The 25474-nt window shown below is 39.3% G+C and overlaps 1 protein-coding gene across 1 annotated transcript in view; it reads left to right on the plus strand.

The window, feature by feature from the left end:
* LOC150075054 (chitin synthase chs-2-like) overlaps nt 1–25474 on the plus strand; it is a 255891-nt gene that overhangs the window by 192501 nt on the left and 37916 nt on the right. The window contains exon 11 of the mRNA XM_090389070.1: nt 11407–11607. Within this exon, the coding sequence (XP_090245196.1) occupies nt 11407–11607 (201 nt within the window). The remainder of the gene's footprint in view (nt 1–11406; nt 11608–25474) is intronic.

Consider the following 25474-nt stretch of genomic DNA (forward strand, 5'->3'; position numbering starts at 1 on the left):
TGATGAAGGAATATCAGGCTTAATGTCCAAGTTTGCAGATGATACAAAGGTTGGCAGGGTTTTAACGACAGTAAGGATATTATGCTACTGCAACTGGATCCAAATAAGTTGGGCAAATGGGCTGAGAAGTGGCAACTGAAGTTTAACGTTGTCAAATGCAAAGTACTGCATATGGGTAGCAGTGACCCAAGAGAAACGTACCAGCGGTGTGGTACTACACTCAGTGACGCAGAGAGTGAAAAAGACCTGGGGGTAATTGTGCAATCAGATATGAAGTTTGTTGAGCAGTGCAAACGGGCTGAGAGAGCACATCATGGAGTCTTGTCAATGATATATAGGAATTTTCCTTGTAGGGACATTGTCAGTGATATATAGGAATTTTCCTTGCAGGGACAAGGAGGTGATTGTCCCATTGTCCCATCTTGAATATTGTGTACGGGTCTGGGGGCCTCATTTTAGAAAGAATATAGAGTTGCTATAATGAGTACAAAGAAGGGCAAAAGATTGGTGAGGAGATCAAAGGGGAGCTCTTACCAAGATAGCATTAGCATTAGTAGAGGCATTTGATGCAAGAAAGCAAGCTTATGCAGCATCAGCCAAAAAAAAAAAAAAAAAAAAAAAAACCACTTCCACTTCACCCCTCTGTTCGTTCAAAATACCTGTCCAGCTAAGCCTTAAACTTATTTAGGCTATCAACTTCCACGACAAGGGATGGAAGTCTGTTCCACCAACCAACCACCCGCTGGCTAAAGGCAAATTTCCACACATCTATCCTACATCTGTCTTTCCTCCATTTGAATTTATGCCCTCTCAGGTGATTATTCTGAGCAAGAGGAAGAATCCCATCAGCATTGAGCATGCTCAAACCATTCAAGGCTTTATACACCTCTATTAGATCACCTTGCTGGTGCCTAGTCTCCAGACACTGTAATTTGCAAAACTTAAGCCTTTCTTCGTAAGAGCACCCCCTTTGTTCCATTCACTAACCTTGTTGCCCTTCTCTGTACTCGTTCCAGCAGCTCTACATCCTTCTTGAAATGAGGCCTCCAGACCTGTATACAGTACTCTAGCTGTGGCCTGACCATAGCCTTATACAAGGGAATAATCACCTCCTTATCCCTGCTAGAAAAATTCTTATATATCATTGACAATACACCATGAGCTACTCTTGCAGCCTATCTGCACTGCTCAGAGAACTTCATATCAGCCTGCACAACCACCTCCAGGTCCCTTTCATTCTCTACCACTGTCAGTGTAGTACCACAGAGTTGATACGTTGCTCTGGGGTTGCTGTTTCCCATGTGCAGTACTTTACATTTGTCAATGTTAAACTTCATTTGCCACCTCTCAGCCCATCTGCTCAACCTTTCCAGATCCTGTTGCAGCAGCATAGTGTCAGTAGTGTCCTTGACAACCCTGCCAACCTTTGTATCGTCTGCAAACTTGGACATTAAGCTTGATATACCATCATCAATATCATTTATAAATACAGAAAACAATAATGGACCCAACACTGAGCCCTGAGGGACTCCACTAATAACATTAGTCCACGACGAGCAGTGTCCATTGATTACCACTCTCTGTCTTCTCCCCCTCACCACCCCTTTATCCACAGCAGCAATTTGCCCCCAATGTCACACTGCTCCAATTTGTGCAGCAGTCTTCCATGTGCAACAGTATCAAAAGCCTTTCTAAAATCCAAGTATATAATATCAAAGTTAATCCCTGCATCCAGTTCCTTTGTGACTGCATCATAGTATCCAATCAAATTGGTCAGGCAAGACTTCCCCTTAACAAAACCATGCTGTGTCCGAGCTATAACTGAAGTCTTGTCTAAATGATCCTGCAGATCATTTAGACAAGACTGCCTAACTAGTGCCTTCATTAATTTTCCTGGAACAGAAGTTAAACTCACAGGTCTATAATTACTTGTGTCAGCCTTTGATCCTCCTTTGTGAATTCGGGTCACATTTGCACATCTCCAGTCTGTGGGTACCTCCCCTGAGTCCAAGGAAGCTCTCATAATTATGGCCAAGGGTTTGCTTACTTCCTCTGCTGCCTCCTTTAATATAACTGGATAGATCCCATCCACCCTGGGTGCCTTTCGTGTGTTTATCTTCAACAATTTCTCCTCCACTTTACTCTCAGTTATTACAAGATTCTCTAGCTTAATGCTAGAGTTGAATACACCTCTGGCTTTCCCCTCACTAAATAACTCCTCATGTGTGAATGTTGATGCAAAATATTCATTTAGTTTGTTAGCTACCTGAGCAGAATCATCAACAGTTGACCCATCGATATCAAGGGGACCAATCTGATTCATCCCCTTCCTTCTAGAGTTTACATAAGTAAAGAACTCTTTGCTGTTTTTCTTTGCATCCCTTGCCAATGATTTCTCGTAATCTGCCTTCGCCTGCCTAACCTCCTTTGTAACTTGGTTACAGATCAACTTGTATCTATCATAGGCTTCTGTGTCATGTGTTAATTTGTGTGTATCCCATGCATGTTTCTTCTCTGCCGTATGCCTCATCAGTTCATCTGACATCCATTTAGGCCTAAACCTTGAACAATATTTCTTAGTTGTTGTTGGTCCCACTGTATAGAATTTAAATACTGTCTCAGTCCATCGTAGTCGCCTTTACGAAAGCAATAACCCTTCCCTTTACCCCTAATGGTAGTTACCTCTTTGAGAATATCCCACTTCAGCACACTGTGATCACTGCCACCTAGTGGTTCATTTATCTGCAGATTCTAAGTCATGAAGGATCACTGCTGATAATCAAATCAAGAGTATTACTCCCTCTAGTTGCCTCCCGAACATGCTGATGTAGAAAACAATCATCCAATAAATCCACAAAAGCCTTGCTAGTGTGTGAGTGACCAGCCCCCAAATTCCAGTCAATATCTGGGAAATTAAAATCTCCCATTATAAGACTCTCTGATTTACTGGCCCACTCTATTTCTCTGTACAGTTTCTTATTGTACTCATCAGAGTCATTAGGCCTATAGCACACTCCTACTCTCAATTTTGATCTCCCAATGCTTATGTCACACCAAACTGACTCGACACTGCACTGTCCAGCGATGTCCACTGGCTTCACTGCCTTGGATTTTATGTATTTCTTAACTAATAGCATAACCCCTCCTCCCTTCCTATCCAGTCTATCCTTTCTGTAGACTTTGTACTCCCCAAATTCCAGTTCTGCATTCCTTATGTCTGTGTGACACCACGTCTCTGATATCCCAACAATATCTGCCTTTGATGTTTTGAGCAATACCTCAAATTCATCAAATTTATTTACTAAACTCCTAGCATTGGTGTACAGCTACCCTAACACAACCCATGTGTTTACTTGTACCGCAATGACTCCCAGCAGTCTCTGAAATATCCTGCATCTTGTTTTTCATGCTTCTGCTCATTCCAATAGAAGCAGTGCAAGAATCTCTTTCACCTCTGCCAGTGGCTACTGTTAATCTATTTGTCTTTGTCTCCCCCCAATCTAGCAGTTTTCCGACCCACCTAACACTGCCTCGATAGCATCAGCAAATATTCTTGCACCCTTTCTATTTAAGTGTGTCCCATCCCTGTAGAAGCAATCTCTCCTGTTAACAAGTACAGTCCAGGCTGAAAAAAAGTCTACCCCTTGAGCCTTGCACAATCTTTCCAGGGCTGAATTGATCGACAAGGCTCTCATCATATACTCCCTCCTATCGTGTCTGGGCAGAATTGCAGACACTTTCAAATTCAACCCTATTTCACGGCTTTTTTTCAACAGTGACCTGTACTTGTTAAGCAATTTTGCCGGTCTCCTACTCTTGATATCATTAGTGCCAACGTGTACAACTATATCACCTTTTGTGCCCTTAAAAGATGATATCTGCTCTACAACGTCATCAACCTTTGCCCCTGGCAGACATACCCTGGTCCTGTTCCACCTATCCTTTTTACAAAGCATGTTCCCCGTTTCCCTGACAATAGAGTCACCAACAACTACTAGTTCCTTTGGGACCAGCGCATTCTGCCTTGGGGGTTGCCGCTGTGTTGCGCGATGACCAAGTGCAAGCTCTGGCATTGATGTGGGCAGCTGAGAGCTTGATGGCCCCTCAATTTAGTTCCTTTGAGGGCATCCACCCTGTACTTCAAGCTCTCATATAAGCCCATAAGAATGCTGAGTTCTTATGGGCCTATATGAGATAGGCCCATAAGAACTCAGCTTTCTTATGGGCCTGATTTCGATACACTCTTTGCATCGCGTGCACACACAAAGACATCCTCCATGGCAATATCATGTCCCGTACCTGAATGCCCCACAAACATCATGCAAGCTGTGCATTTTAGAAGGCTGTGATTCAGAAGGCAACTGCGCCCCTCAGTTCTGCTCTGAGCCACAGCACTTCCATTAGCTTGAGCCTTTTGTTTTGCTGCTCTGGTCTGAGTCATGATTTCTTTTAATTTAAATAAAATTTCAATTTCAGTTTATAACCCTAACTTATCTCCCAACACAGTTATAACTGGATATATATTTTTTAGTGTCAAGTATTAATTATCTCCGAGTTCCCTTTATATAACTTCCGTATCAGTTATGTATTAATTAATTATGTTACGTTTGTAATCTAAGTCGGTATATGTATTTAGTTAAAAGTACAATTTAAATGCCAACGACGTTCAACAAGTTTAATAGATTTTACCGATCACCAAAAATATTATAACCTATACTATATTAACGCTATCTAGGTTTGATATATAACGATTGTATTCTAAAGGCGGAAAGTTACAAACGGTAATCTATGGACGCTTAAGTATTAATTAACTTTCAAATCTCGCTGTCTCAAATAAACTTACAAAAAATAATTTGATGTAAAAAATATTCAATAAGCAGCTAAATATGGCTAAAAAACTTCTCATTCAGCGGAGTTGCGATTTGTAACACGTGGATACCCTTACCGATACTTTATGCAATTGCAAGGCCGAGTAAAGAATAAATACACCAAATTAATCAGAAAATCACAAAATAATGCCATACTACTAAATTTAAATCAAAAGTTTTAGAAAAACAATAATTTCAAATCAATAAATAAGAAAAATCCACTTAGCGGCTTTGAACACGTCTGGCCCCTACTAGCCTCGTCAGCAGACGGCTGACGAGGCTGAATAGGCTAAAGTTCTGCAAATTGCATCACTTGGATACTAGACACATGCGAGGTGATCTGATTGAGGTGCATAAGGTCTTGAACAGGTTGAGCAAGTTCAATGCTGATGGGATTCTTCCTCTTGCTCAGATTAAGAACCTGAGGGGCCATAGATTCAAACTGTGGAAACACAGTTGTAGAATGGACATTTGCCTTTAGTGTGGTGTGGAAATTTGCCTTTAGCCAGCGGGTAGTTGATTGCTGGAAGAGGCTTCCATCTCTTGTTGTGGAAGTTGGTAACTTGAATAAATTTAAGGCTGAGCTGTATTTGGAGTTTAACTGCATTTGGAGTTAGTAGATGAGTGAAATGGGAGGGTTTTTTTTTTTTTTATTTTGCTGATGCTGCATAAGCTTGCTTTCTTGCATTGTATGCTAATGCTAATCCCATCCGCATTGTGCTTGCTCAAACCATTCAAGTTCTTATACACCTCAATTAGATCACCACCTAGGTGCCTAGTCTCCAGAAGCTGCAATTTGCAGAACTTCAGCCTTTCTTGGTAACAGCAACCCTTTGTTCCACTCACCAGTCTCATTGCCCTTCTCTGTACTTGTTCCAGTAGATCACATCTTTCCTAAAATGAGGCCTCCAAACCTGTATATAGTACTCAAGGTATGGCCTGACCATTGCCTTATACAAGTCGACAATCACCTCCTTATCCATGCTAGCAAAATTCCTGTATATCGTTAACAAGATACCATGAGCCACTCTTGCAGCCTGTCTGCACTGTCAGAAAAATTCATATCTGACTGCAATATTACTGCATTTCGAATGTAATGCAAATTAAATCCTTCAGGTTGTCACAGACATTATCTCAGATATGCCAGACAAGCTGTACTTGCTACCTGAAAGTCTAAAACGCTGATGGAACTGATATTCGGGTAACACTCAAGTCAAGTGGACCCAATTTCGGCGAAGTCTGGTGGTCTGTGACAGCCATATCCTCTGCTTGCACCTTCACGATGGATGGTACTGTTAGTAATCCTGGGTATAACCTCCATGCACAAGTACATGGAGGGTGACCACCCAGGTGTGAACCAACGTAAGCAGGGGTCGAGGTGTGGCACCTACACCACATGGAGGAACGCCGCCCCTCTATTTTACCAGGCAGTACTAGGTGGTAGATGACTCTCATCAACCGGTGAAATACCACCACTTTGCTTATTGGAGGCTTGAAGTGGTGGAACCCATGTTTAGTCTCTAGAGCTAAGTTCCGGTCAACCCTTCCCTATCTCTTCCATCATGCAGTATAACTGATGACTTTTGAGGTTATGATGCATGTCGTGGTGAGATCCAATATTCCTTACATTTTGAGTGTACAACTCTAAAGCGGTGTTCGCAGGCTGGCAGCTAGTTAGTACACTGGACCGAACCTATTGGTAACTCTCTTGGAGGCTTCTGGATCAGCTAGTGTGTAATCTTGCTACCTCTACTCTGCCAGATAGTGACTGGAGGGAGTCCAAGTAGTGTGTATGCAGGGAGCATTGTCAAGGCCACGTTATGTCAAGGATCTGGATATATTCTTACTACATGTACGCCATATCCAAAAATTTCATTACTTCATACAGATTGTCCCACTCACTTTTTCTTACTATTGAATACACCATGAATTGTCAAAGTAATAGAGTAAGCTTAGCTGCGAAAAGATCTAAACCTCCCAAGCACTTCCAAATTCATTTCACAAATATACGTGGTCTCAATTCTAATCTCAACGATGTCCATTTCCACTTGCAGTCTACCAAACCCCATATACTTTTTCTGACTGAATCTCAGTTATCGGTTGATTCAAATACTGCTCATCTGAGATGCCCAAATTATTCGTTGTATGATTCCTTTCGCCTCAAAGGTGGTACATGTGCATACGTCCATTCTGATATTCCCTGTCAGAGACTTCAAAATTTGGCTTAAAATCTCTCTACCTCATTGTGTCAAATTCATCTGTTGTCTCTACCGTTCTCCCAACTCCACTAATCACTTGGAGCTCTTTGACTTCCTCTCTTTGCAACTTGACTTTCTCCAGTCCAACTTTCCTAACAGTGAGGTAATTTTCCTTGGTGATTTTAATGTTCACAACTCCAGCTGGCTTCCATTTTCTAGTCACACCAACCCAGCTGGTCAAGATGCTGAGGCTTTTACAATTACTAATGACCTTGCACAGATTGTTTATTTACCTACAAGAATACCGGACAATCCTAATCATACAGCCAATATGCATGTCTTTTTCTCACAAACAACTCTTCTAAGTACACGGTTGAAGTGAGAGGTCCTTTAGGCACTTCAGATCACAACTTGGTGATTGTCTCTTCTCCAATGGAACCTTTATCTCATGGCTATTCCCAACCTCGTGTTGTTTGGCATTACAAGAATGCAAAATGGGATGACCTGCGAGACTTCTTTTCTTCTTTTCCCTGGTCGGATTACTGTTTCAAAACTTCTGATGTCACTGTTTGCTCAGATCGTGTCAGTGAAATTATTCTTGCAGGAATGAAATCCTTTATCCCACACTCCACTTTAAAATCTCGTCCTTTATCTAAACCTTGGTTTTCCAATAAATGTGCTAAGGCTGTTCAAGAGAAGAATGTTGCATATCGTAATTGGCTTGTTTCTAATTCTTCAGTTTCATTTTCTGCCTACACCAAAGCTCGCAACAATTGTAAAGCAGTTATTAATCAGTCCAAACTAGAGATTGAACAGGCTAAGAGTAGAAAACTTGCTTCTTGCCCTAATGGTAGCCGAGCATTCTGGTCTCTTGCCAAAGCTATTGGTTGCAACTTTTGCCCATCTCTGCTCCCACCCCTGTCCAAACCAGATGGTTCTGTTGTCACTTCAGCCAAGGATAAAGCTGACCTGCTAGCATCCCATTTTTCTTCCAGCTCATGTATTGATGATCTTGGTAAAACACCTCCCACCATTCCCAACACGCTCCATTCAATGCCTCCTGTATTATTCCGTCAAAAGGATATCAGCAGGATTTTGATGAATCTTGATGCTAAGAAAGCTCCTGATCCTGATGGGATTCCTCCCCTTGTTCTCAAAACCTGTGCTCCTGAACTTACTCCTATTCTTTGCCACCTTTTTTCACTCTCTTATTCCAAAGGTGTTTTTCCTTCTGCTTGGAAATTTGCTCATATCCAGCCAGTTCCTAAAAAGGGTGACAAATCCCTCCCATCCAATTATCGTCCCATTGCAATTACTTCTACTCTTTCTAAAGTAATGGAGAAATCAATTAACCGCCAACTCTTAAACTACATAGAAACTTTCCGTCTGATCAACAATCGCCAGTATGGATTCCGTCAGTGTCGATCCATTGGTGATATTTTGGCTTATGTTACCCATTTAGGGACTAACTCAATGGAAAGGTTCGGTGAAACACAAGTAGTTGCTCTTGACATCTCAAAGGCTTTTTATCGTGTTTGGCATAAAGGTCTTCTAAACAAGCTTCCATCTTTTGGTTTGCCAACTGTTTTTAGTAATTGATTATCCAGTTTTCTCTCTGATTGCTCACTGAGGGTGATGGTAAATGGCTCTCTGTCTTCTAACTTCTCTACTAATGCCTGTGTCCCCCAAGGTTCAGTTCTTTCCCCCACTCTTTTCTTTTTGTATATTAATGACTTTCTTCCATTGACTGGAAATCCTATCCATAGTTTTACCGGTGATAGCACATTGCATTCCACTTTCTATTTTGAGAAACCTTGCCCTGTTCACAATCAGCTTCAAGTTCTCGAAAATCTGCTATCAATTCCTTAAATGCCGATCTTCAGGTAATTCTCCAGTGGGGAAAAGACAGCTTAGTCGATTTTAATCCTTCTAAAACTCAGTCTTGTCTTATATCTTGCAAAAAGGATTCTTCTGCTCCTATGCTTATCTTTAGTGACACTCCAATTTCTAGGCAAAATGATATATCTCTTTTGGGGATTACCCTGATTTCTAATCTCTCTTGGCACAAGCACATTACAAACATTGCTTCCTCTGCATCTAAAAAACTTGGTTTTCTCTTTCGCTCTCGGCATTACTTTTCTTCCAAACAGCTGCTCACTCTGTATAAATCGCAAATCCGCCCTGTCATGGAATATTGTTCCCACATCTGGGGTGGTGCCCCCAAAACCTTTCTCAGGCTTCTTGATTCCATTCAGAAGAGGGCAGTTAGGTTAATTAATGATTCATCTCTAACAGAGTCTCTCCACTCGCTTTCTCATAGGCGTACTGTTTCTGCTGCATGCCTCTTCTACAGATACTTCCATGGACACTGTTCTTCTGAATTGGCTTCTATAATTCCCGCTCTCTCTTTCAAAACAGTCCAAACACGTGCCGCCACCAGCCAACATCCATTTACTGTCCAACTTCAAACCCACAGAACCAACTTTTCATCTTCCTCATTTATTCATTCAACTGCTGTTTTCTGGAACAACCTTCCTTCATACGTATTTCCTGAAAATTACAATCTACAGAAGTTCAAGTCCAATGTCAACAAATATCTTCTTTCATCTTCTCCACCTCCAACCCAAGCACGGTAGTAAGTACTATAGGTTCTAATACCTCTTGTGTTTGGGGTTCACATATAAAAAAAAAAAAAAAAAAAAAAAATTACTGCAATGGACAGAGACAGACTTTAACTGAAATGCCAGCCCACCAAACCTATAAAATCATATCATGGAGGTCATAATGCAGCAAATGTAAGAACAGGATAGCTTAAGCGCCCACCGCTAGACCAGACTGCCACCAAAAAGAAAGAAATTAAGTTGATAACAGAAAATAAACAAATTATAGAGGGCAGTATGCGTAGTGCAAAGCAAGTAGCACTCACTACCCATTAGAAATAAAACTAAACATAAAATGTACAATTATAAAAATAAAGAAAGAAAGAGATGGCCACACACGTAAGCAGCTGCATAAACAGTATCCAACAATATATCGCATAATATATATAAAAGCAATATGGGGGGGAAGTGAAAAACGAGCAAAGAAACAAATGAATAATAAGGACAGAAGTAGAAATGAAAGGAATATGTATCTAAAAATTTTTAAAAATATTAAGGAGTGAAAAAAGTGAAATATCACTAAAATGATATGACGTCAATTTTTTCAAGTTAGTATTAATTTCGTTATCCATTTTTTAAATTTAAATTTGTCCATGTGTGCATGTGTGTGCAGAACCCCCAAGGCTGCAGTTTCTGTAAACATGTTGAGGAGGCCTTCAGTCGATTGACAATAGTGAAGATGATGATATATATGTATACAGAGAGAGGGAGAGAGAGAGCAAGGAAGATGAAATATAAACGGGCTGGCAAATTACTGCTGGTCTTTGAAAAGGGAAATATTTGGTATGATGAATAAGATAAAAATCACAAATTTTTATCTTCATCATTTGAGACCAAAAGGCAAGATTTATCCCAAAAAATCTAGTGAGTCTATATGCACAGTTGCTTTTATATTCCATTTTCATCATTTTGAGTTTTGTCTATTTTACTGCAAAAAGAGTACTCAAATTATTACTTGGAAAGTAACAATTTAGATATTTTTTTATGTGGCATCTGACATATGCAACATGAAAAGCCATGTTTTTGTCAGTTTTTTGCATTTAGCCAGTCAAACCAAACCTATATAGCAAGATTAGGCTGCTTTTGTTGGTATATCAGATACCATGTAGGAATGGAAGCTGTCTATAAGAAAGATATAAATGCTTTTGCTCACCTGGTGTCTGTTAAATCCCAAACAAAAAATTTCTCTTAATTCATAGTATATCAAAATGAAAACAGAAAATATTGTATAATGAGTTAGAGAATATTTGGTTGCAAAGGTACATGGGAGGATCTGATTTTATTACTAATTTAAAAAAAAAAAAAAAAAAAAAAAGGATCTGTCAGACAGCACTTTAGCATTGGAAGGTTAAATAAAATTTACAAAATAAGAAATGTTTTCCTTTTTCCCAAATTTTGGAAAATCCTTATATGAAAAAGGATGTAAATTTTTTGTATCAGCAAATTTAGAAAATGTAATATTAGAATAGAAACATATTCTACAAGTTTCAGTTTGCAGGTCTGTATAATAATGACCATCTTCAAGGTATTACTGCTGTAGTTTGAGCTATACTCTTAACCATTCTATATTTTTTACATCTTCATGAGTCAGCCTTCCTAATATCCTTGTCACAATTTATACAATATATAAATATAGCCTAATAATTGGTGGAATGATGTGCATATAATCTGTCTTCCTAGGTGCTATGGTATGGTACCAGAAGTTTGAGTATGCCATGGGTCACTGGCTGCAAAAAGCTACAGAGCATATGATTGGCTGTGTGCTCTGCAGTCCTGGCTGCTTTTCCTTATTTCGTGCAAGTGCTCTGATGAGCGATAATGTAATGAAAAAATACACAATGAAATCAACTGAAGCTCTGCATTATGTCCAGTTTGATCAAGGTTGGTAATTATGTAAATACTGCAATTTTAAACAACTTATCTTTTTGGCAAACTTTCTTTGTATATAAATTATACCACAAGAACCTTCTGTTTCAAAATCAGAAATATGCGTATACATCTAGTTTTTATATAGAAAAGTTGTGAACATTTTTTATTGCACTTTAGAAACTACACTAGACAATAGTAGGTATTTAGTCCTCCACTTATGAAGTTTTTAATTATTAAATGACTGTCTGGGGGTGGCCACAATAAAAAAAAGTAGCTAATTTATCTAATTCATGGTAGTAAACTCAAAATTTGAAAAAACTATCTTTTGCTCAGTTTGCTGTTATAAAATAAATGGCCAGAAGTCCTATGATAGAAATAATTATCCATACACAGACAGACTAATAACACTTACCAGTTCAAATCTGGAATACATCTTGGGTTATAAGAAAATTCAAAAATACAAATTTCTACAAATAAAAATTTTTATCTTCAGGAATGGTTTTTTTTTTTTTTTTTTTTTTAGTTTGTCATGGTCAATTTTCTATACTATTCTAATCAAATCATGATAAAATTTTTGTATGTATTAAATAGATAACAACCATAATAATAAGTCCATTTAAAGTCATATTTAAAATAAAAACTAAACAGGTCTCTGCTGAATAGCAATACTGAAGTGAAAGCTTATTAAATCAGTACCAAATAACTCAGTCAAAATGGGCAATAGGTGATTGCCAAAGGGTGTCACTTGCAAAAGGTGGCAAACATTAATATTTAATTGTGAATAACATACATAAAGAGTGCCCCATATTCTTCTTTCCTCAAGCAGCAAAGTTTATGGATTCAATGCCAACCTCAGTTATAAAGCTTGTTTTGGGTAACAACAATTGTATGTTGAAGCATACAACATCCAATCTGTTGTTGACATTAAATTTTCTAACATTGCTTATATTTGTAAAAAAAAAAAAAGTGTAATAAAAATAACTTCAGGACTATTGGGAATGAAAGGGATTTTACCAAAAGAAAAATGAAAGAAGCTGTTTATATTAAAAAATTCAATAATTGCGTAATGAACAGAAATAATGGTAGAAATACTAAAGTATCTGGATACAATTATCTAGGCATTTAACATATGTACTTCCTGGGCTAAACATTTGTATCAGCTCTCAACAGTGTGACTACCAGCATAACCTCCAGGCTACCTTAACCAGAGAGGAACTGGCCAAGGAACTTTTACCTAAATACTCAACCAAATCAAAGTCTATCAAAATTCAAAATTATAAATATGCATATACATCTAGATGCATATATATAGATACATCTAGAGGCATATATAGATATTTGAAATGTCTTGTGTTTGGAACATCTTCACAGCGCAAGACAGAGTTCGTGGGATGGAATGCTCACCAATTCTGGGAACATTTCCCATTCCAAAGTGTTTCAAATGCCTCAGGTTTGGACATACTTTACATACCTCTGTGCAGCCAAATACACTCTGTGGACACAGTACACAGAAAGGCCATGAATTCCAGGAATGCCCCAACAAAAACCAAGACCCTGTATACTCAAATTGTAAACTAGCCAAGCTCGACTTGGCTCACTCCATCAGAGACCCTTCCTCCTCCTCCTTCCCTTTCCCATCTAACTTAAGGCCCAGAGGAAGCTCGAGCTGGAAACTATGGCCCTACGCCAAGTCACACACCATGTTCTCAGCTTCCTAGTCAATGCACAGTGCTCAAGAGCCGTTGCTGATCAACTCAAACATATTGCAGAAGAGAAAGATATGGACTTGCTTATGCTACAGGAACCCTATTACTCCCTCTTCCAGGATGCAGGGCTACCCGAGAAGCTACAGAATTATTGAATGTCTAAATGATACCCCGTGGGCCATGATCATTTTCAGGAATGCCCAGCTCACAGTTACAAAAATCAACTCACTCTGTACTCCCAATGGTGTCTGTATGCAAATTTCCTCTGACCTTAGGACACTGCATCTCATTTCCCTACATGCTAGACCCAACGAGAATATAGCAAATGTTTTCCAGTATGTGCAGTCTGCCCGGACTTTGCTCTCACTAGCTAAGATCCTCATCTTATTGGACACCAGCTGTCATTCTGCTGTTTGACATAGTTCCACCCCGGATAGGATCGGCTTCCACTGCAGACAACTGCTTGGGGATTTTCCCTAGGTGTCACAATTTGATATATAAAATGGGGCATCTTACCAAGTTTTACAGCATACTTTGAGAAAGCACCATTGATGTTACACTAGCCACTAGATCTGTCTCCTGATACTTCCAAGACTGGACTGTCCACAATGCCTGGATCACATTTGACCAGCAGGGTCATCACTCTCTCACTGGGTCAGTCTGTGGATTTGAGTCCTCCAACCATTCACAACACCCTCTGCTATAATATCAGGATGACCCTGTGGTATCGGTTCACCTCAGCCTTTGAAACTTTACTCCCTGAAGACAATGATGAGTCCAAACGCCTCAATGCCCTGCAACAACAATTTCCCCACTAAGATTACCCTTCAAGCCTCTGGCTCTTTGCTCATGGGGTAGCATTCATGAAACCATGTATGAATGCTACCCCATGGTGGTGTGCTGAACTATAACAACTACACTGGAGGGTCCTTGCAGTGAGGAAGGATTTTCAATGTGCCAGGACCTCTCTCTCCCACAGCTGGAAATTGATGTGCTATAGGAGTCTACAAAAATCATTGCAACAGCTATACTGAACTCATTAGAACACAATTCTTAGCACACATTGGTCTCAATGACTGGAAATGCATCCAGGTTGGTACATTCTGACTGGGCCCAGCTCTCTCAAATTCAAGATCACAAGTCTGGGAATTTCAAATGATCTTTTTGCTCCTGTGGGTCCCAGGAGGACTGGGAACATATATTGTACAATTTCCCTAACTATGGCGAACTCAGACCTAACCTGATTATGACTGTGCATATCATCCTGCATGGGACACAACATAATTCATACTGGACCAAGACACCTATAATGCCTTATCTCAATTCACAAAGAATGCCTTCACCTGAGCAGAGCTCTCCTTCGTGTGGAAATCAACAAAGGAAATTTCATAGAATTTGAATGGTAAGCTTAATGCAACTGTTCATTGCTGCTTCACTTTATCCTTGGACAGTTAGGATATACAGTCGATTCCAGTTATTTTGGACACATCGGGACTAGTGCATTTTGGCCCGATTAAGCGGCTGCCCCAATTATCCGAAGTTTCATGTAAAAAAAGTTAAAAATACAATGAACCCCACTACAACTGGTTCACTGTACAATCAAATCACATTACGATGGACTCACCATAGTAAAGTATCGTTCACTATACGATGCCAAATACGGAGGATGCGGAAAGGTCAGGCAATGACCACCGCATATCCCGGAGCAATATGGCCTTAGTTGCTAATGCTCCTAAAAACCAAATAACAACAACTATACAATGCGCAGTAAGCACTGGTCATTGTGATCACGTTTGTGAATTGAATTTTAATTCTATTAAACAGCGATTCTAATTAGCAAAAATAGGAGGAATATTATCCACAGACTATAAAAGTAAAGATATATTAAGCACAAACTTGCCCTTTATTACCTTACCAATTAAAAAATTAAATGATACGTGAAAATCGGAATAATTAATACGTACTGTAATATGTATATACTAACTAGTTGACATTTCTGTTCACTGACATTTGTGGGTGGGGGGGTTAAAATTTAAAACAGTAAAAAGATAAGCAATCAATAACAAAGAACACGGCACACACAAATTGAAGGAACATGATACGCGCAAGTGAGAACGGAGTAACAAGTTACAAAGCTTAAAAAATAGAAATGAAGAGCGGATTCTGAAAATTAATTTTTTTATATGATTGAAGATTCCATGGAAGTGTAAACACATTTCACTATAATAACCCACATAATTCCAGCTGTGTTGGTATTATTGCAAATTCAATAAGATCGAGTTTACTATCCATTTATGATAGATTGCACTAACAGAAAAGCCCAGTAAACAGGTGACTGCTAATTGTTTTATGGTTGTGACCTCCAGAAATCTAACCAAACCATGTGGTATGGTCGGAGACAATCGTAGGGTAATCTCCAGTGCTACAGTCTCCTGTCCAGATTAAACAGCACATTGTCCCAATTAAACGAAGTAAACCCTGACTGTTTTCTCAATTGGGTTCTGTTTTTTAAGATTTGCCCCAAATAACCGGCTGCCCCGATTAACCGGTGGCCCAAATAACCGGAATCCACTTGAAGTACTTGGACAATTTCAACTAGCCCTAAACTGTGACAAAAACACCAGATTGACATACGGATATTGAACCTGTGATGGGGATTGCACTTACAATGCATTTTCTAGTGCTTTCATGCACAGGATGCCATTTAACTACTCATTAGGCAAACTATTCCATATGTATTTTTGTTTTTACTATGATTTGTTTTGTTTTACTTTATTTAATTTGTATGATTTTTGTTTTTCTATCATTAATCACCCTGCCAACCTCTGTATTACTTGTAAACTTAGACATTAAGTTTACCTTCATCAATATCATTAAGAAATACATAAAGCATTTATTCAAATTGGGGCATAAATTCAGATTGAGGAAGGACAGTTGTAGAATAGATGTGTGTAAATTTGCCTTTAGCCAGCAGGTGGTTGATAGTCGGAACAAACTTTCATCTGTCATTGTGGAAGTTGACAGCTTAAATAAATTCATGGGAGGACTAGACAAACTTTAGGAGCAAATTGATGGGTCTAATGGGATTTTTTTTCTTTTCTTATTATTATTTTTTTTTCTTTTATTGTCTGATGCTCTATAAGCTTGCTTTCTTGCATCATATGCCTCTAATGCTAAATGGGCTCGGATTACTTCTTTAACCAGTGACTCCATTATTTTTCTGGAATAGAATTAAGCTAATTGGTCTGTAATTACTCATATCACCCTTTGATTCACAGAGATGATGCTTTCAAGGGTTTTGGATAGATCCCATCCATCCCAGGATGGGATCTATCCAAAATCACAAAATCATTTAGTTCCCCTGTTATCACAAAATCATTTAGTTCCCCTGTTAGATTTTGATAAACTTCTAGAATCCCCCCCAAAGAATTCTTCATGTGTGAATGTAGCTGCAAAATACCTATTAAGTTTGTTAGCAACCTGAGCAGGATTATTAGCATTGATATCGAGTGGGCCAATGTGATTCATCCTCTTCCTTCTAGTGTTCACATAAGCAAAGACGTCTATGCTGTTTTTTTTGACAAGAAACTTCATAATCTGCCTTAGGTTGCCTAAACTCTTATGTAATTTGATTGCGAACTAGTTTATATTAGCCATAATCTTCTGTATCAATTGATAATCTGGTGCCTCCGTAGCCAGGTGGGCAGGAGCAGCAGTGCGTAGCACACGCTTCTTGATTAGACCGGGGTTCGAGCCCAATGACCACCAAATATGGAGGATGCGGAAAGGTCAGGGAATGACCATTGCATATCCCTGGAGCAATATGGCCTTAGTTGCTAATGCTCCTGAAAACACAAACAACTGATAATCTATACACATCCCACACATTTTTCTGCTCTGCCATGAGTCACATTAGTGATTCTTATATCCATTTAGATCTGTGCCTTGAGCAGTATTTTCTTAGTTGGTATAAAAAGCCTAGTAACTTTTATGATAACATTCCTGGATGCTTGCCATTTAGAATTTGCAGTTGGTAACTTTATATTGGTCCCACTGCATAGAATTTAAAAACCATCTAAGACTACTGTAGTCACCTTTATGAAAACCAAAGCCTTACCTTTACCCTTGATAGTAACTACATTCCACATCAATACTTTGTGATCACTGCCACCTATTGGTTCTTTTATATGTAGATTCTTAATATGTGAAAAATCACTGTAGTTCTGCCAGACACAATTGGAGGGATTATATGCTGAAAGCCTTGTGGTTAAACTCAAGACTCGTAAGAATCTGCAAGACACTATAGGGGAAATTTTTAACAGCATGGCCTGCACTTGTAGGTAGGAGAAATCGTTTTTGTAGAGATGGTATTCATTTGAACAAAGGTGGTACAAGGATTTTTGCCATTGAGTATACGTTAAGGGTTCGGGGGAACTGCTAGTTTCCCCGAACTGGGGGAGAAGGGTAATTTAGATCAGCGCTTATTTGATGAATGGGTCTTTGGTTTTTGGTTTGGTTTTTTTTTTTTTTTTAGGAGCATTAGCAACTAAGGCCATATTTCTCCGGGAATATGCGGTGGTCATTCCCTGACCTTTTCCGCAGCCTCCGTATTTGGTGGTGACGGGCTCAAACCCCGGTCTAATCAAGAAGCGTGTGTTATGCACTGCTGCTCCTTCCCACCTGGCTACGGAGGCGCCTGATGTATGGTTCAGAGTAATGCCTGCACTCACAATAAAAAATTCTGGTTTGTTGCCGCAACAGCCAATGTTTTGGAATAAGCCATCTCTTATTCCAAAGGATGAATGGGATGATAAAGCTAGGCATATGTCAGGGTAGTAAATTACATTAGCAGGTAGTCATCATGTAATTGTTAGCTGGAAGATGAAGAAAGATGTTGCGGTAGTTAGAGGTAAAGGTGAAGGCTTTAATTTCAGAAGAGAGGAGGCTATGACAGTATATATCATCTATTAATTGGGAAGATTGCAGGAGGAAAGGTGAATACATTTGAATTATGGAATACCATTAATGCAAAAATCACAGAAGCATATATATCATTAAGATAATATTGCATTAATATAACTGAGGCTTTCGCAATTACTAATGACCTTGCACAGATTGTTCATTTACCTATGAGAATACCGGACAATCCTAATCATACAGCCAACACGCTTGATCTTTTTCTCACAAACAACAGTTCTAAGTACACGGTCGAAGTGAGAGGTCGTTTAGGCACTTCAGATCACAACTTGGTGATTGTCTCTTCTCCAATGGAGCCCTTATCTCATGGCTATTCCCAACCTCATGTTGTTTGGCATTACAAGAATGCAAAATGGGATGACCTGTGAGATTTCTTTTCTTCTTTTCCTTGGTTGGATTACTGTTTCAAAACTTCAGATGTCAACATTTGCTCAGATCGTGTCAGTGAAATTATTCTTGCAGGAATGGAATCCTTTATCCCACACTCCACTTTAAAATCTCGTCCTTTATCTAAACCCTGGTTTTCCAATAAATGTGCTAAGGCTGTTCAAGAGAAGAATGTTGCATATCGTAAATGGCTTGTTTCTGATTCTTCAGTTTCATTTTCTGCCTAGACCAAAGCTCGCAACAACTGCAAAGCAGTTATTAATCAGTCCAAACTAGAGTTTGAACAGGCTAAGAGCAGAAAACTTGCTTCTTGCCCTAATGGTAGCCAAGCATTCTGGTCCCTTGCCAAAGCTTTTGCCCAACTTTTGCCCATCTCTGCTCCCACCTTTGTCCAAGCCAGATGGTTGTTGTCACCTCAGCCAAGGAGAAAACTGACCTGCTACCATCCCATTTTATTTCCAACTAATGTATTAATGATCTTGGTAAAACACCTCCCACCATTCCCAACATGCTCCATTCAATGCCTCCTGTGGTCTTCCGTCAAAAGGATGTCAGAAGGATTTTGACGAATCTTGATGCTAAGAAAGCTCCAGGTCCCGATGGTATTTCTCCACTTGTTCTCAAAACCGGTGCTCCTGAACTTACTCCTATTCTTTGCTGCCTTTTTTCACTTTCTTATTCCAAAGGTATTTTTCATTCTTCTTGGAAATTTGCTCATATTCAGCCAGTTCCTAAAAAGGGTGACAAATCCCTCCCATCCAATTATCGTCCCATTGCAATTACTTCTACTCTTTCTAAAGTAATGGAGATATCAATTACCTGCCAACTCTTAAACTATTTAGAAACCTTCCATCTGATCAACGATCGCCAGTATGGATTCTGTCAGTGTCGATCCACTGGTGATGTTCTGGCTTATGTTACCCATTTATGGACTAACTCAGTGGAAAGGTTCGGTGAAACTTGTGTTTCACCGCTTGACAGCTCAAAGGCTTTCGATCATGTTTGGCATAAAGGTCTTCTAAACAAGCTTCCATCTTATGGTTTGCCAACTGTTTTTAGTAATTGGTTATCCAGTTTTCTCTCTGATCGCTCACTGAGGGTGATGGTAGATGGCTCTCTGTCTTCTAACTTCTCCACTAATGTCGGTGTCCCCCAAGGTTCAGTTCTTTCCTCCCCACTCTTTTCCTCGTATATTAATGAACTTCTTCCATTGACTGGAAATCCTATCCATAGTTTTGCCGATGATAGCACATTGCATTCCACTTTTCATTTTGAGAAACCTTGCCCTGTCCAATCAGCTTCAACTTCTCGAAAATCTGTTACCAATTCCTTAAATGCCAATCTTCAGGTAATTCTCCAGTGGGGCAAAGACAACTTAGTTGATTTCAACCCTTCTAAAACTCAGTCTTGTGTTATATCTCTTAAAAAGGATTCTTCTGCTCCTATGCTTATCTTTAGTGACACTCCGATTTCTTGGCAAAATGATATATCTCTTTTGGGGATTACCCTGACTTCTAATCTCTCTTGGCACAAGCATATTACAAATATTGCTTCCTCTGCACCTAAGAATCTTGGTTTTCTCTTTCGCTCTCGGCATTACTTTTCTTCCAAACAGCTGCTCACTCTGTATAAATCGCAAATCCGCCCTACCATGGAATATTGTTCCCACATCTCAGGCTTCTTGAGTCCATTCAGAAGAGGGCAGTTAGGTTAATTAATGATTCATCTCTAACAGAGTCTCTCCACTCGCTGTCTCATAGATGTACTGTTTCTTCTACAGATACTTCCATGGGCACTGTTCTTCTGAATTGGCTTCTATAATTCCCGCTCTCTCTCTCTCTTTCAAAACAGTCCGAACACATGCCGCCACCAGCCAACATCCATTTACTGTCCAACTTCAAACTCACAGAACCAACTTTTCATCTTCCTCGTTTATCCCTTCAACTTCTGTTTTCTGGAACAACCTTCCTTCGTACGTATTTACTGAAAATTACAGTCTACAGAAGTTCAAGTCCAATGTCAACAAATATTTTCTTTTGTCTTCTCAACCTTCAACCCAAGCATGGTACTATAGGTTCTAATACTTCTCGTGTTTGGGGTTTACATAAAAAAAAAAAAAAAAAAAAAAAAAAAAAAAAGAGTACTAAAGCCTACAATAGCTATTAGTTTATCTCTAACAGTATCACAAATAAGGTAAGGGAAGCCAAGGCTAAGTATGAGAAAGCACTGGCTAAGAGAGCACAGAATGGGGACAAGGAATTTTCATGTATGTGAATACAAGGAAGAAAAAATGAATCAGATAGGACTCTTGTGTACTGGATATGGGAAAGTCTTAGATAAACCAGCTGATGAATTAAATAGGTACTTTGCATCAGTCATTACTGGAGAAAGACCTTTCATGTTGAAGAGAGGCTGTGTAAGTGAGTTTGAACCATATGAAATTAGTGATTTCAAAATTACTGAAGACCGTTTATTAGAAAAGTTTTGAGCACAAAGGCAAGTAAGGCTCCTGGAGTTGATGGCATATACCCAGTAATTTTGAGGGTGGTGATGATGAAAATGTATATTGAACCATTGAGGTCAAGTATAAGGGAATCACTGGACTCGAGAGATTCCTTTGGAATGGAGAAGTGCCAAGGTATTGCCAATACATAAAGGTGGTTTTAAGAGTGAAGTCGGTGACTACAGACCAGTTAGTCTCACTTCAGTGATAGGGAAAATCTCAGAAGCAATCCAGGGACTTTTAGAAAGAAATGACATTCTGAAGGCCACACAACATGGTTTTGTAAGAGGAAAATCATGTTTGACTAATCTAGTAAGCTATTTTGCCACAGTTACTCGTGAAGTGGGGAACAATTTTGACAGTTTAGCAAAGCATTTTACTCAGTCCCTCATGAGAGGTTACTGTATAAGCTAGAACATGTTGGGATTACTGAAAAGATTCAAAGATGGATTTCAGAGTGGCTGCAGGGTAGAAGGCGGAAGATTGTGATTAATGGATATTTTTCAGATTCGTGTAATGGACCAATGTTGTTTCTGATTTTCATAAACGACATCAATGAAGGGATATGTGTGATGTGAAAATTTTCAGACAATGTAAAGATTTGGAGAGTTGTTAATGACCAGTGCTAAGCAATGCTCCTTCACAATGACTTTAACAGGCTTCAAGAATGATCAGAAAAGTCGCAGCTATGTTGTAATGCATCAAAATGCAAGGTCTTACACTTGGGGTATAGCAATCTCAAAATAAATTATACACTCGGTGGGGTAGAATTGAAAACTATAGAAGAAGAGAGGGATCTGGGAGTCATGATACTGGCAGATATGAAGTTTTCTGAGCAGTGTAAACAAGCAGCGAGGAAAGCCCATGGTGTCCTACTGATGATTTATCAAACATTATCCTGTAGAGACAGGGAGCTCATAATCCCACTGTATAAGGCAATTGTAAGACCGCATTTGGAATACTGTATGGAGACCTGATCTGAAAAAAAAAAAAAACACATTCGGCTTCTTGAAAGGGTTCAAAGATGGACAACTTTCATGGTGAAATTGGCAAATGGGTGACCGTATGAAGAAAGACTTTATGTTGGTTAAAGAGCTTCGCAACCAGACACTTTAGAGGGGATCTGATTGAGGTTTATGAGACTCTAAGAGAGGTCAGTGAAATGAATGAAGGCAGAATTTTCAATGTTATAAAGAATTTGAGAATACATGTGGATAGGCAAAGCTTTTATGGCTCCAGAAAATAGAAGTTTTGGCTTTTTTATTGACTTAAATTGGCATATAAATTGGCAATTATTTTAATTATACTTAGTCGCTTTGACTTAATTGTTAGATTAAATTATTTTCTATAAGTAGCTAATGGACCTAGTCAAGCTCCGTGGTTTATTTTGAATTTAGATAGTGCGATTTGGAAAGTAAATAATACCTTCTGTCCATAGTTTAATCATTTGTAACTTGCCGCCATTGTTATACGATACAACGTGTGCTAGCATAAGGTTTAATGGAAAACTAGATAGCGAGTATAATAGTATCAATTAATCAGTAAGGTTTATTTGTCTTATTAAATTTCATTGTCAATTGAATTGTACTTTTTTAACTAAATAAATATAGCGACCTAGTTATTACAAACGTAACATCATAAATTAATACATATAAGTTTACAGGGGATAAGAAAATCATAGAATGTAACTCAGAGATAATATTCGATACCGAAATACATATATTTAGTGTTATAACTGCATTGGGATATAGGTTTTGAGTTATATTTTGATTGAAATTTTATTGAACTTGAATAGAAATCATGACTCAGACCAGAGCAGTAAAGCAAAAGGCTCAAACTAGTGGAAGTGCTATGGCTCTGAGTTGAACTGAGGGAGGGGGGGGGGTTGTCCTCTGAATCACAGTCTATCGAAATGCACTGCTGTTTGATGTTTGTGGAGCAATCAGGAACGGGACATGATATTGCCAAAGGGAATGTCTAATGTCTTTGTGTGTGCGCAATGTAAGGAGTGCGAGGAAATCAGGCGCCAACTCGGCATTGTTATGGGCTTATATGAGAGCTTGAAGGACAGGGTGGATGCCCTTGAAGGATTTAAATTGAGGGGGCCCATCAAGCTCTCAGCTGCCCACATCAATGCCAAAGCTTGCACTTGAACATCACGCAACACAGCGGCAACCCCCAAGACAGAATGCGCTGGTCCCAAAGGAACTAGTTGTTGTAGGTGACTCTATTGTCAGGGAAACGGGGAACATATTGTGCAAAAAGGATAAATGGAACAGGACCAAGGTATGTCTGCCAGGGGCAAAGGTTTATGATGTGGTAGGGCAGATATCATCCTTTAAGGGCAAAAAGGGTGATATTGTTGTACACGCTGGTACTAATGATATTAAGAGTAGGAGACCGGCAGAATTACTTAACAAGTACTTGACATTGCTGAAAAAGAGCCGTGAGTTAGGATTGAATTTGAAAGTGTGCAATTCTGCCCAGACACGATAGGAGGGAGTATATGATGAGAACCTTGTCGTTCAATTCGGCCCTGGAGAGATTGTGCAAGCCTCAAGGGGTAGAATTTTTTTCAGCCTGGTCTGTGCTTGTTAACAAGAGAGACTGCTTCTACAGGGATGGGATACACTTAAATACAAAGTGCAAGAATATTTGCTGATGCTATCGAGGCAGAGTTAGGTGAGTCGGAAACTGTTAGCTTGGGGAGATACACGGACTAATAGATTAACAGTAGTTGCTGGCAGAGGTAAAAGTGATTCTTGCACTACTTCTGTTGAAATGCAATTGAGAAGCAGCCTGGAAAGCAAGGCATTGGGAATTTCTAGGACTGCTGGGAGTCATAATGGAACAAGTAAATACATGGGCTGTGTTAGGATAACTAAGAGTAGAAACAGGTGCATTTATACTTGCATGTACACCAATGCTAGGAGTATAGTTAATAAATTCGTTGAGCTTGAAGTGCTAATCAAGACATTCAAAGGCAGATATTGTTAGCATATCAGAGATGTGGTATCACACAGACATAAGCAGTGCAGAACTGGAATTTGGAAGGGAGGAGGGATTATGCTGTTAGTTAAGAAACACATAGAATCTAAGGAAGTGCATCCAATTGATGTGGGTGGACAATGCAATGTTGAGTCTGTTTGGTGTGACATAAGCACTGAGAAAGGAAAAATGAGAGTAGGTGTGTGTTATAGGCCAAATGAATCTGATGAGTATAATGAGCAATTGTGCAGAGAAAGAGAGTGGGCCAGTAAATTTGAGTGTCTTATAATGGGGGATTTTAATTTCCTGGATATTGACTGGAATTTGTGGGTTGGTCACACACACTAGCAAGGCTTTTGTGGATTTATTGGATGATTGTTTTCTACAGCAGCAGTTCGGTAGGCAACTAGAGGGAGTAATACTCTTGATCTGATTATCAGTAATCTGCAGATAAAGGAACCACTAGGTGGCAGTGATCACAGTGTGCTGAAGTGGGATTTACTCAAAGAGATAACTACCATTAGGGGTAAAGGGAAGGGTTTTTGCTTTCGTAAAGGCAGCTATGGTGGTCTGAGACAGTATTTAAATTCTAGAGGGTGTTGCTGTTGTTACCAACAGCAAATTCAAAATGGAAAGCATTCAAAGAATTAATCTTGGAAGCTACTAGGCTGTTCATACCAACAAAGAAATATTGTTCAAGATTTAAGCCTAAATGGATGTCAGATTAAGTAATTAGACATGTGACAGAGAAGAAAAATGAATGGGATACAATAAATTAACGTGTGACACAGAAGCCTATGATAGATATAAGCTGGTCTGCAACCAAATTACAAAGGAGGTTAGGCAAGTGAAGGCAGATTACGAGAAATCTTTGGCAAAGGCTGCAAAGAAAAACAGCAAAGAGTTCTTTACTTATGTAAACTCTAGAAGGAAGGGGATGAATCAGATTGGTCCACTTGATATCGATGGTTCAACTGTTGATGATCCTGCTCAGGTAGCTAACAAACTAAACGAATATTTTGCATCGACGTTCACATATGAGGAGTTATTCAGGGACGGGAATGCCAGAGGTGTATTCAACTCTGGCAGTAAGCTAGATAATCTTGTAATAACTGAGAGTAAAGTGGAGGAGAAATTGTTGAAGATAAACGCAATAAAGGCATCTGGGGTGGATGGAATCTATCCAGTTATATTAAATGAGGCAGCAAAGGAAGTAAGCAAACCCTTAGCCATAATTATGAGAGCTTCCCTGGACTCAGGGGAGGTACCCACGGACTGGAAATGTGCAAATGTGACCCCAATCCACAAAGGAGGATCA

Source organism: Mastigoproctus giganteus, chromosome 14 (genome assembly GCF_048544385.1).
Source record: "Mastigoproctus giganteus isolate SK-2022 chromosome 14, ASM4854438v1, whole genome shotgun sequence".
NCBI classification, from domain to species: Eukaryota; Metazoa; Arthropoda; class Arachnida; order Uropygi; family Thelyphonidae; genus Mastigoproctus; species Mastigoproctus giganteus.